We start from the raw sequence: 26,664 nt of genomic DNA on the forward strand, positions 1-26,664 counted from the left end.
AACAATTATTTGGAAACTTTTGTTACAATTAACAGGACTTGTAACAGAGTATTTCTACTGTACATTGCGGTATTGCTACTTTTACTTAATTAAAGCATAATTGGAGTACTTCCGAAGCAGACCAGTGATTGCCCCCTGGGAAGGAAGGACCCCGCAGGGCAGGGCAGGGAGGGCTGCCCTCGGAAGTGCCTGTTTGACTTGGCCAGCACGCCTGTGTGGCCACAGACCAAACACCCTGACCACATATGCTGCTTTGGTTTATTCTTTGCATCAAGTGCCAAGTGGGGCTTTGTGTGACGGAAGGAGAGATTTGGCAGCTATTAGGTTCCACAGGGGAGTCAGTGATATACTACAGTTTGTTTCAATAGTTTAAACGCTTTTCCTGAAATTACAGCATAAAGCAGTGGTTCTCAAACTTTTTCATGTCAAGGACCCCCAAATTGATATATGTATTTGGGCGCGGACCCCCATCTGAAAATGTTTTGTGCCAGGGACCCCCCCAGAAGGGAAGATTTGTGTTAAAAAAAAAAATCTACATTATTGAAAAACATTTGTGATATTTTTCAAAACTTTTCAAAAATAGCAGATGCAGAAGCTCGTTTGAATATCCAACGTATAATAGATAAAGTGGTTAAAATTATTGTGAAGCTATTTTAACTACTTTTGCTGGGGAGCCGCCCTGGAATAAATGTCTCACCTTGCTGAAAAAAGCAGATCTTGTGTTGTGTACACACAATGCGTTGTGAGCTTGTATTCGGTATTCGCTATTTTTGGTGTGCAACACCGGCATCTAAATTAGGCTTTATCCAAGCCTGGCAGGCATCTACATACATAACGGTACTTCTAACATGGCCTTGAGCAGCAGGGTCATTCCAAAGATACTTGGTATACCAGAAGATAACGTCATTCCAAGTCTCGCCAACGGTATGAAATGGTTCACACACATCCAGTCTCCTAATACAGTGATTCCCAAACTTTTTAGCTCGAGACCGAAAAGAGAAATTTGGTGTATGCCCGGACCCAATTCCAAAATACCCAAAATAATAATATGATTTAATATTTATTTATTTATAGTGAAAATATCTAAAAAGCTCACAACGCGTCGCATCATGACGTGAGTTTTTTCTCTCTCTTGCACAAGGCTTTTGTTGGCAAACACTGACCTGATCACATGGCGGCCATTTTGAATATGACGTAATTGGTGTATTCACTCTGAGAATAATGGTCCGTGACCCTCTCTGTCTCTGTCTCTGTCTCTGTCTCTGTCTCTGTCTCTGTCTCTGTCTCTGTCTCTGTCTCTGTCTCTGTCTCTCTCTCTGTCTCTCTGTCTCTGTCTCTGTCTCTGTCTCTGTCTCTGTCTCTGTCTCTCTGTCTCTCTCTCCAAATAGTTCAAATAGCCAATCTACAAGCGCACAACGTGTCGATGTAGATCATCTAGTTGAACTATTTGAGAACGTTTTTTGGGAGAAGAATTTTAGGGATAATGGGTAAGGCACCGGCGAAAATAGAGCCCTCTCTCTCTCTCCCGGTCTCTCTGTCTCTCTCCCTGTCTCTCTGTCTCTCTCCCTGTCTCTCTGTCTCTCTCCCGGTCTCTCTGTCTCTCTCCCTGTCTCTCTGTCTCTCTCCCTGTCTCTCTGTCTCTGTCTCTCCATCCTCTCTCCGGACCCTGGCATACCATGCATTCCCATTGCTGTGCACACTTTTTTCCCTTCAGGGTCGAATGCCCATCCATGGAAAACACACACGCACGCACGCACGCACGCACACACACACACACACACACACACACACACACACACACACACACACACACACACACACACACACACACACACACACACACACACACACACACACACTCACAGACACACACATTTTTAAAGCCAGAGAGGCCACTTCTCACCACATGTGCCAGACACATGCATGCGTGTGTGTGCGCTTTCATGCTTAGACAACAGACATGACTCCTTGCACATACAACGTGCATGAAACGGTGTGTATTTTGATGGTATGGATTCACTGGCCTCAGTCATTACAATGTCCAACGACTCTCATCAGAACGAAACATAAACAAAGCACAGCTTTATGTTAATGCGACATAACAAACACAACTGCAGTGGTTGTAGTGGGTCTACCTGCTCTTCTACTGATAAATGTGTGCCCTGGTGACACCTACTGGTTGGCAAGAGGTATTGCATGAAGGTCAAAGTGAAGTTTAACGGTTGACCTTGTAGATCAGCGAAAATAGCAGATCTACAATCTCACAACGTGTCACAATGCTTTGTGAGCTTGCAGATCTTCTACTGTGTTATCTGTGTGACTTGAAAAGCCCCTGCTTCTCCCCCACACTCAACCACAAGCTCTATGCTTTTACTGATTGATTGATTGAATACTTTATTAACAGTTGCAAATAGCACAGTGGTACGTTATTACAATGATTTGTTTCCATTGTGGTCCTGTGTATTCAATTCATCCTGTAAAATACACACTTATATATGCACGCACGCACGCACGCACGCACGCACGCACGCACGCACGCACGCACGCACGCACGCACGCACGCACACACACACACACACACACACACACACACACACACACCCTTTTCTAATAAAGTGTGCCAAATAACTTGAGCTCTTCTAAGGGTCAGGTGTGTGCGTGTGCGTGTGAGAGAGAGATCTGGCTTCCTCATGGTGGAAACTCTTCACTGTCTACTTCCAATTCACCAGGAGCTGTGTGTGTTAATTCATATCAGAGGGTGTAAACATGGACCCATATGGGTCCAGGAGCTGGTGGTGCAGATCTCCTGACCTCTCTCTGGGGGTTAGACATGATATCCTATCCATGTGGCTGCAAGTGAATGAACATACGTGCTTCTCTTCCTCTCTGTTCCAAGTGCTGCTGACTTATACATTGTTATCACGAATGCACCGGTCAGTTTTGTTATATTCTACACACCCTGTTAAGTTATAGCCTATTGATTTTGTTATAGGCTTATTTCTTAACCACTTAAACCCTCTACACTTAGTAAACGGGACCTGAGTTGTATCAGTACTTGGACTGCTTTTTTTCAGTAAATATCTGGAAAATCTACAGCAAATCTCTTCACCAAAAATAGCCGATCTACAAGCTCACAATATTGGCTATTTTTGGCGAATGTTCCCCTCAGAATATGAAGGCTGTGGTTCGAGTTTCATTTTTGTAGTCTTTTTGGCGACACCTCTGATAGCTACGTGGTCATTACCGCAGTCTGTCCGAACTGCCAAGTCTGTTCCTACTTCCTCCGACTGCCTCCATCATTCTGGTGCGAGTGTGGAGGGTGACTAAGTCTCAAACAACACATGTATGTGGAATTGTTATTGTGGAAAAAAATATAAGTTATATCCAAAACAACTCTTTGTTTAATTGAAAAGTTTACACAGTAAACGGTGAATGCATGCGATTTGCTCCTATAGCTTTGTGGTACAACAATGCACTTATCGTTTTGTATAGGTTCTGTCCCGAGATAGGCGCCTGTGGCCAGGATATAGCGCCGCGGTTCCGGCGGCGCTCAAGGGCACTTTGACGCAACGCAACAGCTCTGTCGTCAAAGTCAAGTCAGTTTTATGAGCAATGATCAAGCTCTTGGAGACTTTGGCAAGGGAGAAATCCTTGTGAAGAAACCTTGAGCAGAAACCTGGCTCTGGGAAATCCACTATCATTTAAGAGTCTGCACATGTATGGGATTGGTGATTTCTTGGATCTCTCAGTTCAGCATTTTTGGATGTCCAGTGTGTTTGCGTTCCTTGTTTGGCGACCAGAGCTGTCTTTCCTGGGTGGGGGTAGCACATTTCTGTAGTTGGACATTGGCGACACAGTTGAGTGACACTGTGAGGGTGCGGAGAGGGTGCGGAGAGCCTCTGTGTATCCCGAGTTTTTTAATCTGGCCACCAGTCAAGAAGGTCCGCAATCACGATCAATGGAAGTATGTGAGACGAAAAAGTCGTCTGTCACACTGTCTGGGAATTGAACTTGGAACCTTGGTCACGGGGAGGCCAGTGTCTTTAATGACACAGCTAAATCCCTTGCTGGTCCATTCTCACTGTGTGTGTGTGTGTGTGTGTGTGTGTGTGTGTGTGTGTGTGTGTGTGTGTGTGTGTGTGTGTGTGTGTGTGTGTGTGTGTGTGTGTGTGTGTGTGTGTGTGTGTGTGTGTGTGTGTGTGTGTGTGTGTGTGTGTGTGTGTGTGTGTGTGTGTGTGTGTGTGTGTGTGCTTCCAGTGATCCTGCATGCCTACAAGTGGCTGGTGTGTTTCCTGTTGAGAGAGAGCAGCAGGAGGCTGGCCCAGGAGAAGAGCTCCACCAAGGACGACTTTGAAGCCCGCAACAACAGCCAGGTAAGACCCTCACACCACACACATACATAGATATATAATGTACATACATACATACATGCATTCATACTACATGCGTACACAGTATGTCTACTTGTTTGATCAGCACCAGAATTTGAATGCACCTCTCCAAACGAACCGGACCAAAGAAGTAAGTGGACAATGGTCCCCTTTAAACAAACCAAACAGTCGTGGTGTGAACGAGCCCTTCGTTTCAAGGACCCCCACAACTCTTGAGAGCGTACAAAATGTGTACACTCTCTCCCATTTGAGACCCCGTCAAATAACCCTGATGGTCCCTGGGCCTGGACCCCAGTATACCACTGCTCCAGGTGAAACTTGTCACTGTCAGGTGAAGAGAAGCAGCCTTGACGTCACACGTATATCAGAAGAGACTCTCCCTATAGGACCAACTGTAAGAGTCACACAAAGATAAGGACACACGGTTACACACACACACACACACGCACGCACACGCACACACAGTGAAATGTGTGCCAATGTCTGACCTCTCTTCCAGATGTTGAGATGCACGGTCGTCAGAGAGAGAGAGAGAGAGACGGAGAGAAACAGATAAGATAGAGTGTGAGAGGAAGGAAGGGAGGACTAATGGAAGAGAGGAGAGAAGCACAGATGTGTGGGCACGGGATAAAAGGACGAGAGACATCCTACCCCCCACCTCTCTGTCTCTCTATCTCTCTCGCCCGTCAGTCAGGGAGTGAGTGAGGGATTCCTACTCCCCTGTTAAGACATTGCTCCATTGAAACTTCACGGTCTGGCCTCATCAATCACACACACACCTGGGGTTTCTCCTGTGTGTGTGTGTGTGTCAGTCACACACCTGCTGGTTCCAAACTAAAGAGCAGACTCCAAATGTTCACGTGTGCTTTGAAGAGCGGCCGTGACACATAGTTGGATCATATTTTACCTTTAGTGTGGCCTATATTTTCGGTGACCTAATTCTGCTGTCTCAGCACAAGGAAAGCCCCTTGAAAGAAACTTTTATGAGACGCCAGACACAAGCAACAGGGGGGGAAATGAGGGTACGGTTTCACAGGTCACGAGCCGCGATTTGAACCCCGAAACTTAACGATCGTGCGACCGACGCCGAGCCCCAAAATAGTTGACCTCTTTCAACCTGGCGACCCTATTATGGACGTGTCATTATAGGCGAGCATTTTCAAAGTATTTCAGAAATAGCAGATCTACAAGCCAGTCGATTGGCTTTTTTTTAATGGGGCCTAACTCAACTCAAATTAAATAAATAATAAACTAAACTAGTGAATTTCTGAAACTAAAACTGCTTATGCACTCATGAAACTAATCTGAAATGAAACACCAAACGGAACAAATGTCTTCTAAATCCTAACAGGTTTCTGAAAAACTTATGTTGCTATAATCAGGTTCTCAAACCTTTTCATGTCAAGGGCCTCCAAAATGTATGTATGTATTTAGCCGTGGACTCCCCATCTCAAAATATTTAGTTGCAGGGACCCCCAGAAGCAAAGAGTTACCCCCCCCAGAGTTACAAATGTTCGTTATAAAAAATATATATTCAAAGATTTGCAAAAATGTTCACAATCTTTCATAAAATAGCAGATCTACAAGCTCATAGCGCGGCACTCGGTGCCGCGCTATGAGCTTGTAAATCTGCTATTTTTATAGCCAAAGTATAAAATAATAGCTATAGCTAAAATCGAAAATGACACAGGATTGACTGGATTAAAAACTATTATAACTCCGTAAGGAACTAGGATTTCCCTCGTTCATTCTCACAGTGTTCACATTCTTTCCTTACATCTGCATGTGATTTCAGCGCCACATAAAAAGTTCTTGGAAGAATCCTTGAAGCAGCATGTTGTCAATTTCCTGCACAAAGTGCACATACATCTTCAGGCATTGAGGAAGTCAAGTCACATTTTATTCACACAGTATAAGCGCCAAATCACAACATGTTGTCTCTACGGCACTTTACATATCGTTGCTCTCAGGCAGAAACCTCTTATCTCCATATTCTAACTTTTTGTGTTTTTTCGTAAATTAATGCCCTACTTTTTTTCTTTTTTTAAAACATTTTTAGAGTAGCCAATTATTTTTTTACCCCTTTTTCTCCCCAATGTAGTCGTTATGCCAATCAATTCCTCCCACACACATTTTTGTGTTGTCACTGCTGTCGTATCCTGCTGACTCACCTGCCAGTGAGGAGCCCCCACCAGGAGGACGTAGAGCCTTCGTCCTACTCCTCCCGCCCAACACTCCCCGCTGACAGGTGCCGCCCCCAGCCCAAAGAAGTACATGCAATGACCGATATCACCCTCCTCCCCGCCCCGGCTTCCCTCCCCCGAACACAGGCCAATTGTGTTCGTGTAGGCACTCGACAAAGCCGGATGCACCACGGTGGATTCGAACCCACAACCTCCGTGGTGGTGGGCAGTGACTTTACCACTGCGCCACTCGAGCGCCTCAATTAATTAATTAATGCCCTACTTGATCATACTACAGCGTCACACAAAAGGATCAAAAAGTAGCAGATCTACAAGCTCTAAACCAAGCTTGTGGATCTGCTACTTTTGCTATTTTTTTATTTGAATCCTGAAAAGTAACAGTTTTGGACCCCGACAGAGACGACATAAAACCACCTTTAAAGGTTATCTTTGCCTGCACAACCCTCTGCATTGCGTTGAGGTCGGTACAGTTCCCGTACGAGGCAGTGATGCTCTCAGTGGTACCTCTGTAGAATGCCTGAGGACCTTGGGGCCCATCATACCAAACTTCTTCGTCACCTGATAAATGATGATAATTATTGTAGGTTAAAGCAACCCAGCAGCACTTCAAGTAATTAACCCACTATTTTTTATATACTGCTCCGCTCACCTACAGTACACTTATTTATAGTTGTTTTACAGTAAGTAGACTGTTTTTTTTATGTTGTTGTTCAGCAGCCCCTTACCTATAAACATTTTCTCGTAGGAGTTCGGCGTCTTGCTCAAGGGCACTTTGACGTGACGCAGCAGGACTGTCATCAGATCAAATCAGTTTTATGAGCAGTGAGCAAAGCGCTTGGGGACGGCAGCAAGGAAAAACTTCCCTCGTTAACGGGAAGAAACCTCTAGCACTGCCTGGGTCTAGAGACCACTGGTTGGGTTGAGGGAGAGGGAAAGACTGAGGGAGGAGGGGAGATGGATAGAAAGACTCACAACAACAACAATAAAAATAATCATTAAACAGATATAATCAGTGTAAGCCCTCTATTTGCAACCGAAGGGTCCCCAATCACAGTGCCTGGAAGCCCCAGAAACCAGAACCCTAAATATACATCTATAAATTCCCTTCCAGAGAACTTATTAGTATATTATAACTGTTTTAATGCTCCAGCTTTATGGAATAAGCAACAATTCATGCAAAAAATGTGTGCTCCAATATCCCACGGACAATTAAATAACTCTCTAATCTCCCTACCTCACTATGTAACAGTTTTTGACTTATTTTTTGGGGGTTTATTTTGTTGTTTCAGTGTCTTATATCTGTGTGTGTTTTAATTGTTGCGCTTTTTGTGTCATCTCCACAACATTGCAATTAAATGAGGTCAAATCTCAAAGGTTTCAATCAATTAGGTATTAGGAAGATTTGTACCATCGTATTAGGAGGAATTGTAGTGATCCCGGAGGGGATCACTACAATTCCTCATATTATGATGTACTTTTGTATTGGTTGTTCTTCTCTGGAATGGAGTTAATAAAAACAAAATATGAATCAGTCTAGCAATAAGTGGAGAGAAATACTGTGTGCAACCCAACATGACATCTAAAGTATTACTTCACAAGAAATGTAGTCACTTCATATTAAACGCTTCGCTGCCAAATGGAACCCGATCAATTCCTCCGTCCTAGTGTCTCATCCTCGCATCCTTCCTCGTGTCGTTAAGGGGGGGGGAGCGGCTAAATTGCGAGGGATGTAAGGATGGAGCAATGAGAATTGGAATTTGGCCCTAGACAGCTAGGCAGCACACACATTAACATTTCAAACCATCCTCAAGGACCATCCTCGACCCACCCACAACAATATGTCCTATAGATGTTCGAAATCTCTGCTTGCGTGCGTGCGTGCGTTTGTGTCTGTCTGCTCGTCTGTAGTTCATGTATCTCGAGAACAGTCTGACGAGCCAACTTCAAACTGAGCATGTGCGTTGCCAACGACCGAGCGAGTGTGGTGCCGGCATTGAGTTTGGTCAGATAGGTGGTTGTCCACAACTACCGATGTGATCGGTATGGCAATACATGGCCACACCCATTTCCGCCAAGATTTTGTACTGTATTATGTTTGTTTTTTTGTGCCAAAATAAGGTTTAATGGGTAAAAAAGCTAAACTGAACTCCTGGTTACACACACAGACATTGTTTTGCACACTATAAGAGCACGTGTCAGTGCAGGTGGGTGGAGAGTATACGTGACATTAAACGTGTAGAACACGTGCTGGTTAGAACTATACTATGTTAGGTCCAGGGTGACATCATGAGGTCACTGCATGAGGTCACTGTCAGCTCATGTCTAACATGTGGAGCTACAGTCACGTTCAATAACATACACATGTGCTGCTCTGATTGTATTGACATCATCACGTGCTGTACTGTACTATAGATGATTTGATGTATAGACATTGTGCGGTCCGTTTTCCTGGTCCCCACAAGAGAAATAGTTGTTAACGCTTTGCATTTTTGGGAGTTTTTAGGCTTGATTTATACTTAGTTGTGCGCTGCTGTCGCACATCCAGAATAGCCGATCTACAAGCAGCGCGACACTCTTGTACAGTAGATCGGCTATTAAACTCAGGCTTTAGAGTTAGGGTTAAAGTTGGCAAAACATTGTGTGTGTTTTCATTAGATGACATTTAGACTTTTTTTAAGCCATGCTGAGTGTGTGTCCAGTCTCCACCATCTGGTTCATGTTATTATGTCACTAAGTGTGTGTGTGTGTGTGTGTGTGTGTGTGTGTGTGTGTGTGTGTGTGTGTGTGTGTGTGTGTGTGTGTGTGTGTGTGTGTGTGTGTGTGTGTGTGTGTGTGTGTGTGTGTGTGTGTGTGTGTGTGAGAGAGAGAGAGAAGGTGAGGGAGAGTTTATGGGTGTAGTTAGTGTTATACGTTGCTTAAGGAGTAGTTCACCCAGTTTTTGGTGCATTCCTGAGACAATAATATGATGTCCGGAGACTCAAAAAATCTCCATGATTTCAAGGCTTCATGGAGTGGGTAATTGATAGAAAATAAGTGAACTACAGTACTCCTTTAATTCACTTTGTTTGTGTGTGTGTGTGTGTGTGTGTGTGTGTGTGTGTGTGTGTGTGTGTGTGTGTGTGTGTGTGTGTGTGTGTGTGTGTGTGTGTGTGTGTGTGTGTGTGTGTGTGTGTGCGTGCGTGCGTGCGTGCGTGCGTGCGTGCGTGCGTGCGTGCGTGCGTGCGTGCGTGCGTGTTATGACACGTGCACATGTGAATACATGTGATGATGTACATTGTCGTAACTGTAACAGTATCCTGGTGTGCGCGTGCTTGTGTGTGTGTGTGTGTGTGTGTGTGCGTGCGTGAACAAGTGTAACCTCAGGGTCAAATAACCATGTCATGGTCGTTGGTATGGCGATGACACTGTGCAGCAGCAATAAAACCTACTTCTACAAACATTCTACATAACTTTAAAGCATTTAGACAATGCTAGCATGCTCCGGACGAACCGTAAACCACATTGAGGAACCACAATCGGTTCCATCACATTTGGAACCGTTTGCGTAACCGGTTTTATCTACACTGTCGCTGTTTGTATGTGGACTTGTATGTGGGTCCATTTGGTTCCATTTGTACACTCTCAGAGTTACAGACATGCAAGGGTCCATTTGGAACCCACTCGAGTAACCCAGAGGGTCCCTGTACCTCACTTTGAGAACCACTACAATAATACGTATGCAAAACTTTATGATTGAATTTGTATTTGTAAAACATTATAATTATAATAAAGGCCAAAATGATATATGTTTTTAAAGAATATACCGTATATAGGAATTGCTAAAGGGAACTGTAAAACAGTGGTTCTCAGGGGGTCCTTGAGGGAATTCCAGGAGGTCCCCAGCTAAATGATAGACAGTTAGGAACAAAATGAACCCTTATGGGTCTGTAACTCAGAGAGTGTACAAATGAGTGAGTAACATTGATTTTACAATATAAATTGGGGTCCCAGAGATAGAAATGCCATTAAAGGGGGGTCAGCAGCCTAATAATAAGTGTCAATTTGGGGGTCCTTGACATGAAAACGTTTGAGAGACACTATTGTAAAGGACTCCGACCTTCAAGACGGAATCGTTAAAAACCCTGAGCCTATTCAGGGTGCTGCTCGTTTAGCTCATTAAGATTTAAATCATAAAAAGAAGAGGAGATCCGAGCACTCAAAACAATGTGGAGGAGAGGATGTTAAAGTTAAAACAAAGTTAATGATAATTTATAAGAATGGCCAACATGTTTTGACCGGTTAACCCATTAAGACCGGGAAAGCATCTGTCATTTTAGATTTTAACCACTTTAACCATTAACTTATACTTTGGCTATTCAAAAATAGCAGATATACAAGCTCATAGCGTGGCATCAAGTGCCGCGTTATGAGCTTGTAGATCTGAAGCAAATATTTGCTTCTGGGGATTCTACAAATGTCTTCTAAATCCTAACAGTTTTTTGAAAAAAACGTATGTTGCTATAATATCAGTGGTTCTCAAACTCTTTTCATGTCAAGGACCCCCAAAATGTATTTGGCCGCGGACCCCCATCTCAAAATAAGTTGTTCCAGGGACCCCCCAGAAGCAAAGATTTGAGTTAAAAATGTTCGCTTAATATATATTCAAAGATTTGCACAAATGTTCATGATTTCTTTTTTAAATAGCCAAAGTACAAAATTATGGTTAAAGTGGTAACACAGATCCGTTCCCGGTTTTAATGGGCTACGGTCTTCATCAGGGTGAGAACAAGGTTAAACAACAACAAAATTAAAGTCATACTGGTATCTACGTGGTCATTTCAGCATCTGGTCATTTTCTGATGCTGGCTTCACCAGTGAAATATTTCTGGAAAAAAATAAAGATGAAAGAGAAAAATACATCTTCATTCCAAACACTTCCTGTAAGTGCCACACACACACACACACACACATACACACACACACACACGCACGCACACGCACACACCACACACTCACGACTAAAAATAGGACGTTGATTGAAACCCAATGGTGGTCTTGATTGTTGATGTTTCTGTCATGTTGTGATGTTGTACTGTGTGTGTGTGTGTGTGTGTGTGTGTGTGTGTGTGTGTGTGTGTGTGTGTGTGTGTGTGTGTGTGTGTGTGTGTGTGTGTGTGTGTGTGTGTGTGTGTGTGTGTGTGTGTGTGTGTGTGTGTGTGTGTGTGTGTGCGTGCGCGTTCGCGCGCGCGGGGGGGTGTTTAACTGATGTCTATGTGTTGACAATAATGTCTCTCTTATATTGTAACTAACTATTATTCATTGTTCAAGTCAGGTCTAGGTTAGTCTGGGAGGGTTAGCGTCGGAGCTTGGACAGCAGGGGCGCGGCCACTGCGTTGTGATTCAAATCAACAGCCAATGAAGAAAAGGGGGCGGGATCCACATGCAGTGGGTGTTGCATCTAAATAGGATCGACGGGAAGCAATTTCCCCTTGAGAAATTTCGGCCGCCATTGTTGTGTACTGCTGTTTGCCTCTCGTCGGACTTTTTAGACGAGTTGCACAGCTCTCAGACCGGTAAGAGGCGTGTCCGCTCAGATTCAGAGCGTAAGGTACATCCTGCCCACAAATACCAGGGCTCTGGCCCAGAAGTTCCTCGCCAGAGCTGGCGAAAACTTCTGGGAACTCAGATTAGGTCTAGGTCAGCTTTTGCACTCTAAGTTCAGACATAAACTGTGTGTGTGTGTGTGCGTGTGGTTTCTGGTCTTTTTCAATGCAGGTGTCTATGAGTTTACATTGACAATAATGTTTCTGTTCTATTGTACTGTAACTGTTCATTGTTCAGTCAGGTCTGTGTGTCAGCGTGTTGCACTCTCTAAGTTCAGACGTAACAAAGTTTGTCTTGGCTGCCCTCCCAGAAGCACACACACACACACACACACACAGTGTGACGTTGACTTGTCTCACGACCGCCCTAACACCGTATCCAGCCTGTGTGACTGCACTTGTTTTACTATACTTGCGAGGACCAAATGCCCCCACAAGTATAGTAGAATGTGAGAAACAGACATAGTGAGGACCATGTTGCTGGTGGTCCTCCTCTCAAGAGAAAGGTTGTTTTATGGTTAAAAAGATTAGTGGTTGGGAGGGTGGGGTACAGACTTTTTCCCCCCTGTTTTATACGTACAACGACAAATAGTCGATGTCCTGTACAAGCTTACAACGCATCACACTGTGACGCATATATCGATAAGCTTGTAGATCTGCTATCTTTTTTTCCCTCTTTTTTTGGTCCTCATAAGTATGATAATACAATATGAGAGAGAGAGAGAGAGAGCTGTGTGAAGCACTTCCATGCTCTATACTTCCAGTATTTCGTTTTGACTCATCAGCTCCATCTCAGAGTGTTTTGACATGTTTAATACAGCCTCTGGCTGTAAAGAGACTTGACCTTCTCCGCTGCTCCCATTAGTGCACTCTGGATTTATTACAACTATCTGCATGCTTGACAGCCTGATGTGTCACTATGCTCAATACAATGGAATCGAATAGGATAGCATCGAATTGAACAGGACAGACTCTTTCTCTGCATTTCTTGTCTCTCTCCACTGTCTGTGAGATAGACAGAAAGACAGACTATTGTAATACACAATATTACACCATATCACACAAGGACAACATAAGTCTCAAGTGAATTTATAATTCTTATAAATAATACAAATATTTATGTTGATGAGTTCAGTGGTCTGTATGGAATGAAATGCCATTTAAGTTGATTTATCTCGTCAAAATGTTAGCTTCACTAACACTACTCCATCATTGAATACCTGTATGTTCCTAACGTCCTACTATGTGTTTGTGTGTGTGTGTGTGTGTGTGTGCGTGCGTGCTGTTAATCTATTAATTTTACATATTAATGTTTAACAAATCTCAGCTCACAGTAAAACTGTAAAAAACGTCTTTGTGATGCTAACAGAGATAGACAGACAAACAGACCGTTGCTAGGTAACTCATTTATGGTCCAAATATAAAGGCGGCTGGAGAACTCTCTCATAGGAATGACAGACCTTGACACGTGTGTGTGTGTGTGTGTGTGTGTGTGTGTGTGTGTGTGTGTGTGTGTGTGTGTGTGTGTGTGTGTGTGTGTGTGTGTGTGTGCGTGCGTGCGCGTGCGCGTGTGGTGCGCAGACGACCTTTGTTCTCCGTCCCAAACCGACATTCCTCAGGAAGGATGGGCATTACCCAGTCTGTTACCGATGGTGCTTTTCCACTGCATGGCACTGGTTTAACTCAGCTCTACTTGGTATTTTTTTGGTTTCCACTGGGCAAAACTATACAGTGTTTCCTGGTGCTTATTTTTGGTATCACCTCTTATCGAGGTTCCAAGTGAGCAAAAGAAATCACTGGAGACTTACTCTAAAAAGCGACAAACAATTATGTTATTATTATTATTATACATGAACAGATGTACAATTAGTGCAATATCACATATTGATTCTTTGTGTAATTACTGCACTTTGGCTTTGAATTGTTCACGGAAAGTCATCACTAGTGTCATTGTGTCATTGCATCATGTCGGACTCCCCATACTGCATGGAAGCTCCCGAATACTGTTTTTGCTCATTTGTTTTTTAGTTAGTTTTAGGGGCTTTTTGCCTTTATTTGGATAGGATAGTGGAGAGAGAGAGTCCGCCACCAGGCTTCGGAATAAAAACCGGAACTCGTTGTCAGGCATCAAAGCCTATGTGGCATCAAAGCCCCGACCACTTGACCATCGGTGCCCGGGTCCCGAGTACAGTTAACACACTTTTAAACTAGACTTTGTAAATGTGAAATGAATCAATATTTAACAATTGCATGGCCTGTTTCTCGCCTAAACAATGTTTTTGTTGTTTTTTTGAACTGTACAAGATAAATAGAGATTGTTTCCAGGCAGTATTACTGTCAGCACTGGCCTTAACTTAAGCAAAACAAAGTAAAGCCAGTAGAGTTGAGAGAAAAAGTGACATGCAGTGTGTGTGTGTGTGTGCGTGCGTGCGCGTGGGTTCGTCTGTGGGTTCTGTCTCCCATACCAACAGGAAGGATGGACATCGCCCTGGCAAAATCTCTCTCTCACACACACACACACACACACACACACACACACACACACACACACACACACACACACACACACACACACACACACACACACACACACACACACACACACACACACACACACACACACACACACACACACACACACACACACACACAATGGCTGAGAATGAGGTTAACAAAACAAGCCTTGGTTGGCTGGTGTGTCCTGTGTGGTTCCCAGGAGAATGTCCATTTGACCTTCCTTTTCACTCAGGATCATTCAAGGTCAGCACACTAACGTGTGTGTGTGTGTGTGTGTGTGTGTGTGTGTGTGTGTGTGTGTGTGTGTGTGTGTGTGTGTGCTCTAGGTGTACTACTGCCGTTCTCTGTCCATCGTCTACATTGAGCATGCCGTGTTGCAGCGCTTCCACGACCTGACCGTTGACCCGGACACGCCCGCTGGCCTCACACAGGTCCTCAAACGGCTGTGTGCCCTCTATGGCCTCTGGTCCCTCAGCAACCACATGGCCACACTGTACCAGGGTCAGTCTAGTGCTCTGCTCTACTCTACTCTACTCTACTCTACTCATGACGATTACTTTGCGTAATCGTCATAAACGTTTCCATGTTCAAAAAATGTTCACACATTTTCAAATATAAAAATATAGCAGAAGAAGCTGATCTCGCGTTGTAAGCTTGTAGATCAGCTACTTTTACTGCTACTTTTACATGTATAAAATTATTAAGTATGTCAATAATTTCTTTGTATATGAAAATTATTTGTCATATATGCGATTATTAAGCCTAAAAAACAAAAATGTTAAATTGTATTCTTATGTTCCAATGTTCAATGCCAAAAACACAATGAAATTGTTAATCGCAATTATTTGTGTGACAATTAATCGTCAACTTAAATGTGTAATCGTGACAGCCCTACTCCTCTCCTAACCTCTACGCTAGTCACCATGTGTTCCATGCATAATAATGAAGCACCATGTGTATATTTCAGGTGGGTTCTTCTCTGGAAAACAACCTGTTGAATTGGTCCAAACAGCCATTCTTACACTCTGCTCACAGGTACTAATATGAATTCTCTGCTTATCTCTTCTCCTCTGTCTGTCTGTCTGTCTGTCTGTCTGTCTGTCTGTCTGTCTGTCTGTCTGTCTCTCTCTCTCTCTCTCTCTCTCTCTCTCTCTCTCTCTCTCTCTCCCCCCCCCCCCTCCCTTAGACCTTCTCTGACTTTCTCTCAAATGTAGAATAATTGTTTCTAGATGCATTTCATGTGATTTATTTGGTTATGATGACTTCATGAATCAGTATGTAATTGCCTCGGGTAAGGAAGTCTCATTGGGAGTGATACATATTGACTGTTGTAGAGTAAAGCCCATTACAATGTCTCGCACAGCCAGAGAGATGACATATTCATGTGTTTAGTTTGCAGGAATGCAGTTAGTGACCTCCAACTGGTTACTTGGCTAGAACACTTTGCTAGTGTCTCTCTCTCTCTCTCTCTCTCTCTCTCTCTCTCTCTCTCTCTCTCTCTGTCTCTCTCTCTCGCTCTCTCCCCCTCTCTCTCTCTCTCTCTCTCTCTCTCTCTCTCTCTCTCTCTCTCTCTCTCTCTCTCTCTCTCTCTCTCTCTCTCTCTCTCTCTCTCTGTTATATCTCACTTTGTTCTTGGAATAGTATTTGGTCATTCTGCCAAGTTTGTGAGAATGGTATTTCTGCAGCTAATATTACATTACAGACCTCAAAATCTCAACAACATTAAAAGCCACAGACTTACGTTTCTGCATGTTTGCATGAGTCCATATTAATGCAACATGCATGCTTGCATTCATGCATTTTATTTCTGCACACTTGCATTCATGCAGTGTCTGCATGCTTGCATGAATCTATATCTCTTCCTTTTGTGCATGAATCCAGTGAAGAAGTCCTGCAATACCTTCACTAATTAAATCACAGTGCAAATGTGTGTTTACCATACGTCCAAAGACAAGAATATGTCACATGCAAAGATACGCAATATCCAACTATATACACACACCATGCACTGTGTAAGGCACTTGCTCTTTCTAAGTTGGTTAAAAGCGTCTGTTAATAAACACCTGAATTGTAATGTACACAGAACACCCTGTCTTATATATATACAATGCCCACTGTATGCACATACAAGGTGCAGTATTGCCTTGCCCCACAGATAAATGAATAGGGGACATATATACAGTTCATATTAGTACATACAGTACTGTACTGCATAAGAGTGTCGGCGATGAGAGGGATTATCATATACACGTTTCTTGGATTTCCGTGTCTGGTATGTTCCATTACACGACGGGCGGCCATAGCTGACTGGGTAGACAGAGAGGCCGTTTGAGGAATGGGAGGGTCGCTGGTTCAGCCCCCGGCTCGTCGGGACAAAGTGTCCCTGAGCAAGACACTTAACCCCCTGACAGCCTTCCCCTCGTGTGCTCATAAGCAGGGACGTGCAGAGGGATTTGGAGAGGCAGGGGCTGGAATTTCAAAAGGGCACCTATTGGATTTTTTCCAATAGGAAGGTATCATTGCGTGCCTAATGTCCTCAAAGTCACGCACCCAACAAGCTTTGAACTGAGCAGATTGGACCCTCCGTTCCAGAGATAATGGCCAAAACATCTTGAAAACGGCCACTTTCGCCGGTTTTCGATCGCAGATTTTAGATTCAGTTTTGGCCATTGTCGCCCGTTTTTCTTAAATAACACAGGCTAGGAAGGTCGTACGGCGACAATCTAGATACCTGAGGAAAGTTCACTTTGAGCTGCACCCAACACTGCCATTTACGTCAGCCTTACCGTTAGGCCGCTATAGGGGGCAGTTGATTATTTTTTTTTCCCAGTCTTGAGAGGGCACTTTTTTAGGGCAGTGTCTCGAGCCCCCTTTCATGTCTATGTGTGCACGTGCCTGCTCATCTGAGCCATCTGAGCAGCCACCTGCTGTTTGAAGCAGTAAATTGTATTTCCGAAAAAGAGCGGATCTACAAGCTAACAACCCGTCGCCATGTGACGAGTTGTGAGCTTGTAGATCCGCTCTTTTCTGAAAGTACGACAGCGTCATACCACGGACTAGGAATCAGGCTTTAGCCTTCTCTCATGTTCTCTCCCTTTTTCACAAATATTCGATTCAAGTCTCAGGCGTTCACAGTATGTCTCTTCTCTATCGTTCTCTCATCCTGTATCTGTGCCTTTTACATGTATTTATGGTCTCTCTCTGTCTGTCTGTCCAGCTGAAAGATGAGGCGGTGGCACTAGTGGACGCCATGGCCCCTCCTGACTTCATCCTCAACTCTCCCATCGGCATGGCAGACGGCCAGGTGAGCATGGTGCACACACACACACACACACACACACACACACACACACACACACACACACACACGCCTCTGTCTGTCTCTTCATTCCTCTCTTTCTCTCACTTGTTCGGTCTCTCTCTTTCTCCCTAGTGTTTCAGTCTTTCTGCCTCTCTCTCTCTGTCCATCTCTCTCTCTCTGTCTCTCTCCCTTTCTCTCTCTCTCTCTCTCACCCCTTTTATAGGGGTGTGTCTCCTTACTGGAAGAACACTGCAGGACTTTGGCTCTCCTCTGCCTTTCTTCCAGGAATACAACACACACACACACGCACACGCACGCGCACGCGCACGCACGCACGCGCACGCACGCACGCACGCACGCACGCACGCACGCACGCACGCACGCACGCACGCACGCACGCACGCACGCACGCACGCACGCACGCACGCACACACACACACACACACACACACACACACACCTGTACAAACACACATGCATGCATGGCTACACGTGCGTGTACGCAACATGCATTCATTACCTGAGCACCTAATGATACTGTAGGGTGCACTTTAACTTGTGTGTTTTCGTAAATGAATGCCTCATACTACAGCATCACACAAAAGCGGCAAAAGTAGCAGATTGTAGGCCTGGGCCGCAGCGCGGCGGTCCAGGCACCCCAGCGCGTCGCGGGTTCGAGTCCCGATCCCGACGACCTTTGCTGCGTGTCGCTCCCCATCTCTCTCCCCATTTCCTGTCAGTCTACTGTCCTATAAATAAAGGCATACAAGCCAAAAAACAAATCCTTAAATTGTTTTTTTTTAAATAGCAGATTGTAGCGTGCTTGTAAGCAGCTTGTAGATATAGCAAGATACAAGAGTAACCCGACAAGAGACGATATCTACTTTATTGTCCCACTGACATTACATTAGCCCTCACACTGACCTATTATCCAGTAATGTCATTAGTCTGGTAGTCTCTCCAGACATTTCTAATAAAACGACAGACCTTTCTTGACACTTTTATAGTGGCACAACATGTCATCATCATAACACCCACTCACTGGTCCATGACCTGGTCCTTTCACACATCACGCTGTTTGCGCTGAATTGGACGTTACACTGACTTAACTCTAGGGAGCTGGCAGTGTCCAGTCTGGTCTATGTCAGGTCCTACTGAGTTCACACATACAGCTCTACTGGTTAACCACATGAACCCTAGCGTCACTATTGTGGGTATGACATAATAGACGAACATTATTATTATTTTCTATGCCTTGATTAGAATTTGGTTTAATCTACTTTTCATCGTTATGTTTTTGTTGTTTTGCCTTTGCTGTTTTTAGGCCATTGTTTTTAAACCCTGTAGCACTTTGAGATTTGTAACAATGTAAAGTGCGTTACAATTAAAGTGTATTATTATTTAAAAATATATATTATTCAGCAAACAAAAAATAGCCATTCTACAAGCTAGATCACCTATTTTTGCCTAATAGATTAGGTGTAGAGGGGAAAAAAGGAGTGGGGCCTTTGTTAGTCCACTCAGTTTCAGCTTCACCCAGCTGATCAGAATCAGAATCAACTTCATTGTGACATCACAGGTTTACAGGTGTAAAGAAGTGGCTGAAATCATTTTTTCAGAGTAAGAGCAGCAGAGAGAAAAGAAAAACAGAATAGAAACAGATCAGATGGCTGCTCAGATGGTCATGATGAGCGCTCGGCGAGGTAACTGTTACTGGTTAAGTGTATTGTTCCCAGGGACACTTTGACACGTAGACATGGGGCGGGCCGGGAGGCCAACCAGTGACCTTCTGATTATTACCAGACGGCATCTCCCCCCAGTATACCCACTCACCTACCATACGGCATCTCCACCCATTATACCCACTCACCTACAGCCGCCCAAAAGAGCCCAGGGGGGGGCTTTTGGCCCAGTGTTGTATTTGAAAAGCTATCTCTCTATCTCTCTATCTCTCTATCTCTCTATCTCTCTATCTATCTATCTATCTATCTCTCTATCTATCTATCTATCTATCTATCTATCTCTCTCTTGCCTGCCTGCCTCCTTCTCCCTCTCTCCTTCTCCCTTTCTCCTTCTCCCTCTCTCCTTCTCCGTCTCTCCTTCTCCTTCTCTCCTTCTCCTTCTCTCTCTCACTCTCTCGCTCTATTTCCCTCTCTCTCTCCCTTTCTCTCTCTGCCCCCTTTTCCCATCTCTCTCTCTGTCTCTCTCTCTCTCTCTGTCTGTCTCTTTCTTTCTCTCTGTCCCTCTCTCTCTGTCCCTCTCTGTCTCCCTCTCCCCTCTATCCCCCTGCCCCTCTCTCTCTCTATCTCTGTCCCCTCTATCCCCCTACCTTTCTCTCTCTCTGTGTCCCCTCTATCCCCCTACCTCTCTCTCTCTCTCTCTCTGTCTCTCTCTCTCTCTCTCTCTCTCTCTCTCTCTCTCTCCCCCCCCCCCCCCTCTCTGTGCCCCCCCCCCCCCCCCCTCTTGGCCAATCACAGCGCAGAGCACCATGTCATAGTGTTGTTGTGTTCCTATAACTCAGTGAGTCAGTGGTCCAGACAGATGTAGCTCTTGGCTGACGGTGTCTTCCAGTTGTTGCACCTCGAGCACGTCCCATGACTACATGTGGTGACTGCTGTCACCGGGACACACACTCATAGCCACACTGAGGTGACACACACACACCGCTACACAACACAGGGCTGTTGTCTGTCTGTCTGTCTGTCTGTCTGTCTGTCTGTCTGTCTGTCCCCAAAAAGTCATCATCAGCTGCTAGACAGCAGGTGTCTGTGAGAGAGAGAGAGAAGATGATGAGTAAGATGTAGGGTTGAAATACAGACTGAGGGGTGTGTGTGTGTGTGTGTGTGTGTGTGTGTGTGTGTGTGTGTGTGTGTGTGGGGGGGAGGGGGTGGGTGGGTGAGACATTAGGTTAGGTTTATGGGTTGGGGTTGGAGCTATGCCCATTTGTACCTTAGTTGCGCGTCGGATCTACAAGCTCACAACGCGACCCACTTTGTGTGCGTGCGTGTGACTTCATTCTTGTTCTCCTGTGTGTGTTTGGCCCTCTCTGGATTTAATTACTTTGACATTTAAACACAAGCCAGATGCACAAAGAATGTGTACAACATCAGGAATTAGAACGACCCACACCCAAGGTGTGTGTGTGTGTGTGTGTGTGTGTGTGTGTGTGTGTGTGTGTGTGTGTGTGTGTGTGTGTGTGTGTGTGTGTGTGTGTGTGTGTGTGTGTGTGTGTGTGTGTGTGTGTGTCAGCGCATGAATTCTCTAGGGTCGTTGTTTAGAGCAACCCACACCCAAGGTGTGTGTGTGTGTGTGTGTGTGTGTGTGTGTGTGTGTGTGTGTGTGTGTGTGTGTGTGTGTGTGTGTGTGTGTGTGTGTGTGTGCATCTGTTTCTGTCTGCGTCTTTCTGTCGTGTACTGTAAATCTGTGTGTGTGTGTGTGTGTGTGTGTGTGTGTGTGTGTGTGTGTGTGTGTGTGTGTGTGTGTGTGTGTGTGTGTGTGTGTGTGTGTGTGTGTGTGTGTGTGTGTGTGAACTTAGCTCAGGCAGATCATTCGTGAAGATAGCACTAATTGATTCTAAATTAGAATGTCCAAATAGAGCTAATGATGGAAAATACTTTAATTAATGGAGCACTTCACCTATTTTCAACCTTATCTTCATATAATAGGACTTAACTAAAGCTCATTACAAGATACAAGCTAGATAGTGTTTTCAACCATGACTCTACAGTATTTAGAAGCTTAAATGTCATACTATAGACAAATGAAATCTTTCCACCCAGTGGCTGAGAATGATCATAAATAGTCTCAATCAAGTACCAGTATCCTGTCCACCAATATGCAGTGGTGTAAAGTAACTACATGTACTCAAGTACTGTACTTAAGAACAATTTTGAGGTATTTTTTTACTTTACTGGAGTATTTCCAAATATTGTACTTTTACTCCACTACAAATATTTGACAGCTTAACTCTCTCAGTGCCAAGCCACAAGTTATCCCGAGTTTTTTCTGAATGCCCTCACTGCCAAAACGAGTTATCCCGGGTTTAATTTTTTATTTTTTTTTAATGTTCAGAACTCAAGATATCATTATCTGAAGATTTGCAGCTCCATCCACTCTTTGTTTAACTTATAACTGAAAAAGGCTGTATCTCGCTTCCTAAGCACTTTTTTTTTACTTTGAAAAAAAAAGATTTGCTGGCACAGTATGAACATATTTTTTTATTTCATTGGCATATAGTTAAGTTACTAGTTACTTTATATATTTAGATTATTATTAATTCGGCTATTTTCAAAAGATTTGTAGACATTTTGAAAACTTGAAATGGGACATTCTGCATAATCAGTACTTTTACATTTGGCACTATATTTTTAAGGCAATACTTTTGTACTTTCACTCAAGTAAATTCTGAATACCAGACTTTTACTTGTAACAGAGTATTTCTACATTGTGGTATTGATACTTTTACTCAAGTAAAAAGAAATCTATCACTGCCAATATGTACAACTGTGGTTGTCCTTAATAGAGCCCTGCATGGTCACTGGTGCGGCTAAGGGCCCTTACACCTAAACGTTTTAGGCATTTTCTCCTATTTTGAAAAACAGCTTTTCTCACTATTTTCAAAATAATAAAACATGCCAAAAAAGTTTATGCATAAGTGGTAAGGCGAGATATCTATTTGGCAAAAATAGCGACCTACAAGCTACACGGTGTGAGTTTTTAGATTGGCTATTTTCTCTGATGTTCGTCTATTATGTCATACCCACAATAGTGACGCTAGGGTTGATGTGGTTAACCAGTAGAGCTGTATGTGTGAACTCAGTAGGACCTGACACAGACCAGACTGGACACTGCCAGCTCCCTAGAGTTAAGTCAGTGTAATGTCCAATTCAGCCCAAACAGCGTGATGTGTGAAAGGACCAGGTCATGGACCAGTGATTGGGCGTTATGATGATGATGAGGATGACATTTATGTTATGCCACTATAAACAAGTGTCAAGAAATATCTTTCGTTTTATAGAACATGTCTAACTGGAGAGACTACAGACTAATGACATTACTGTAGGACGCTAGGTCAGTGTGAGGGCTAAAGCAATGTCAGTGGGACAATAAAGTTATATGCTGTATTTACTGTATATGTATATATTATACATACAACGTATATATATACATACGATATGGCGAATATATTGGCAATCAGCGATTGGATGAGTCCAATCGTCGGTTGTTTTTATTGGGCGATAGTCTGGCCGATATTTGCCATTTTATTTAGCAAATGTAATGGTCTGCCTCCTCGAGAATTCAACTCTACAAATATAGACATATTCCACAGTACCGAGTGGAGGACAGGGCTCTTTAACCCCTACTATACGTAAAAGCCTTGTTTATATTTTCAAAGAATAGCTGTAAAAACGAAAATGAAACCTACAGTAGCTGTTTTCTATATCACACAATTAATTGTCTGGCACAGATTTTTGGGCTGGCGGTGGCTGCTATTTTGGCATATATACGTTTTTTTTTTAATTGAAAAAGTTATCAATACAATAATCACTAAGAAAATAGTCGACGCTAGCAACCTTGAAGAACAGCGAAGGCTACAACTGAATGGCCATGGGGCCACCATAATCAGTATGTTCTTTATCCGGGGAGCATAAAGGTGATTACAGGGCAATCCAGCCAGTAGTTTTTGAAAACATCTTGTTTGGGAGTAAAGTGTTCTGTTAGACAGACATAGCCGTCTAAAACGGCTAAAAACACAACTGTTGACAACACACACTTGCACTGAGTCACTCGTAAACACTCCATACACTTTGCTGTTGGCTTTCACTGGCTGGCCTGCACACACACACGCACACACACACACACACACACACACGCGCACACACGCACACGTACGCACGCGCGCACGTGCGCACAAAGCCTGGCTTTCCTTGACCGCCCAGGAATTCTTAGGATTACACTGTTTAGATGGAGATGACTCTTTAATATGTGTACAGGGCCAGGTGCACAGGCTCCAAAACTCTAAATGATGACAGAAAGTAGGAAGAACTCACACAAACAGGAAAAAACTAACCTTTCACCAAATGTAGTTATTATTTAGTCATAAGCTCTTGTTTAATACTTTTCCATTGGTTACGTACATATTTATAAAAACCCACAGATAAACTCTACCACAGTCATTTTCACTTTTAGCAAAAAATAAGGTTTGTTTTTGTATACTTTTGTGTGATTCTATCGTACGATGAAGTAGGCGATTAATTTATGGGGGAAAGAAAACAAAAAAAGTTGAATTATGGAGATACAAGGTTTCTTCTACAATTGTGCACAATAATTCATTCAGAGGCAGTATCAACAAAATCATAAATAAATAAAAAAGAAAATGAGCACAAATATAAAAAAGTGACAAGATGTTTCGGGACGGGGACGGGGACGGGGGGTGTCTGGTTATTGCTTCCTCAGTGCCAAACACAATTCAACCACACCTGGCTCCAATTAGACCTTAATTAATGATTACCGTAAATCCTGTAGAGTACACCCATATAACATGTCAAATGAACAGTGTGGTGGACAAAGTATACTCAAGTAAATACTCAAGCGTTCAAAAGTACAGATTATGAATTACATTTTCAGAAATTGTCTGAAATTTTCACTGAAAAACACTGAAAATAGCAGATCTACAAGTTTACAACGTGTCACTCTGCGACGCGTTGTGAGTTTTAGATCAACTATTTTCACTATATTTGAAATAGGGCACACCCCCAGCGCTGTGGGCGCTGGAGGCGTGTCCTCTCCTCCGCCTCAGGTATCGGCGTCATCAGTGCCCATACCCTGGGTGGGGTTGGCGAAAGGGCCTTTCCGTGTGGAGTTTGCATGTTCTCCCCGTGTCCCCTAGGGTAGGTACCCTCACAAAAACATGCAGTACTCCTGGTCTCTATACTGCCTCCCCCTGGTCAGCCGGGGCGCCTGATGGAGGGGAAAGGAACTGGTTGGAATAACGTGTTCCTTCCACATGCTACTGTACGTCCCCTCTGTCGGGTGATAAGAAGGCTTGTTAGCTCTCATGCATTGAAGGAGGCATGAGCTCGGCTCTGGCCTCTCCCTAGGCTGGCAGAGGGAGTGTAGCACCCAGGATTACTTAGACAATTGGCACTGGGTGAAAAAAATTGGGTTGCAAAATCTTGTCTTACAGGGTTCCCACGGTCATGAAATTCCTGGAAATGTTTTGAAATCATAAAAACATAATTTCCAGGCCTGGAAAAGGTTTGGAATCAATCAAATGTTTTGGAAAATGTTTGGATATACATAGTCTAACATTACGTTTGCTAGTTTGTAGATCTGTTCTTTTTGTCACGTGACACCTTCGCTTGAGTGTGTCTTTAGGGCATTGCGATAGGCCTGGAAATCGGGTGAAATACTTTGGAAGAGTTTTGAAAATGAATTGTTAAAAATGTGTGGGAACCCTACTTAGTTACTGTCCACCACTGCAAATGAGCTGCCCCAGTCCCACACATTATGAAGTTAAAACCCCTCCATCCTCACTGCATTTATCTTATAGAATTATACATTTTCTGTCAGCTTCTGCTTCCTATACGCGTCCATGATCTATGCGTATTGTCTTCATATTGTACAGTCATTTGAAATAATAGTGAAGCGCGTTACGACGTATCAAGATGAAGCACTATATTAAATGTCAATCCATTATTATTATTATAGTCTACTCCATATCGTCGCTGTTGGGCAGAAACCTCTTATCTCCTTATTCTATGTTTTTGTCCCCTTTTTGAATTTTAATCCTGAAAAGTAACAGTTTTGGATATATGAGGTTTCCACCCGACAGCAACAATATCATATGGCCTGTCCTCTGGGCTGTAGCAGCCCCAATTTGACATGTTATCTGGGTGTACCTACACTAGGAGATTTACGGTAATCATTAAGGTATAATTGGAGCCAGGCCGTGGGCACTCCATCTTGTTGTTTTGGCATCGATGAAGCGATAATCCCCGAAACCTTACGTCAATGTTTTGGTTTTGGACACCGCGGACCTTTAGTTGTTATTTATTAGCTTGCCCTGTGCCCCTGCACTTGTTATTTATTAGCTTGCACTGCGCACCTTAACTTGTTCATTGCTGAGCTGCGGAGAGTGCAAGACTGTTGTAATGAAGCTCTTTGTTTGTGTATTTTTTGTCACTCACATTTGACCACCAGAGGGTGCTGCGACTCAAATATGTTCTAGGTTGAATTGTAATTTTGGCCAATAAATTGCTGTGGATATAAAAAAAATCATTTTCAAAAATCTTTGAAAATATTGAAAATAGAAGACATCTATTAGCCAATGTAGCATACCTTTTGATTGTCCGGCCTACGGTTCTAGAGTTATAGGGCCAAAAAGTAAAGCTGTCTGTTTTGAGGCCACCATGAGGCCGATTTGAAAAGTTTGGGGTTTAGGGTTGAGAGTGTCTTCCTTGGCCTACTGGCAATGTGCACGAAACCATTCCAGCCGGTTTCCTATTTTAGACACACAACAGATTATTCATTCATCACTCTCTTTACTAGGCCTCACTCAACTCACGATACGATTCGAATCACGATACTAGGTTCACGATATGATTTTTCACGATTTTTGAAACACAAAATTATTTCCCAGACAAAATGATCGAAAAATCTTTTTTTCT

General features: G+C 43.6%; 1 protein-coding gene across 6 annotated transcripts in view; it reads left to right on the plus strand.

The window, feature by feature from the left end:
• acox3 (acyl-CoA oxidase 3, pristanoyl) overlaps positions 1-26,664 on the plus strand; it is a 59,832-nt gene that overhangs the window by 27,784 nt on the left and 5,384 nt on the right. For all 6 annotated transcript variants that reach the window (XR_014599725.1, XR_014599726.1, XM_084043757.1 and 3 more), the window contains exons 15-18: positions 4,258-4,373; positions 15,021-15,195; positions 15,662-15,729; positions 17,912-17,998. Coding sequence is in view for 4 of the 6 variants with exons in the window: in XM_084043757.1 (XP_083899883.1) it covers positions 4,258-4,373; positions 15,021-15,195; positions 15,662-15,729; positions 17,912-17,998 (446 nt within the window). In the remaining 2 variants the exon portion in view is untranslated. The remainder of the gene's footprint in view (positions 1-4,257; positions 4,374-15,020; positions 15,196-15,661; positions 15,730-17,911; positions 17,999-26,664) is intronic.

This window comes from Gymnoscopelus microlampas (assembly GCF_963454915.1).
Source record: "Gymnoscopelus microlampas genome assembly, chromosome: 19".
NCBI classification, from domain to species: Eukaryota; Metazoa; Chordata; class Actinopteri; order Myctophiformes; family Myctophidae; genus Gymnoscopelus; species Gymnoscopelus microlampas.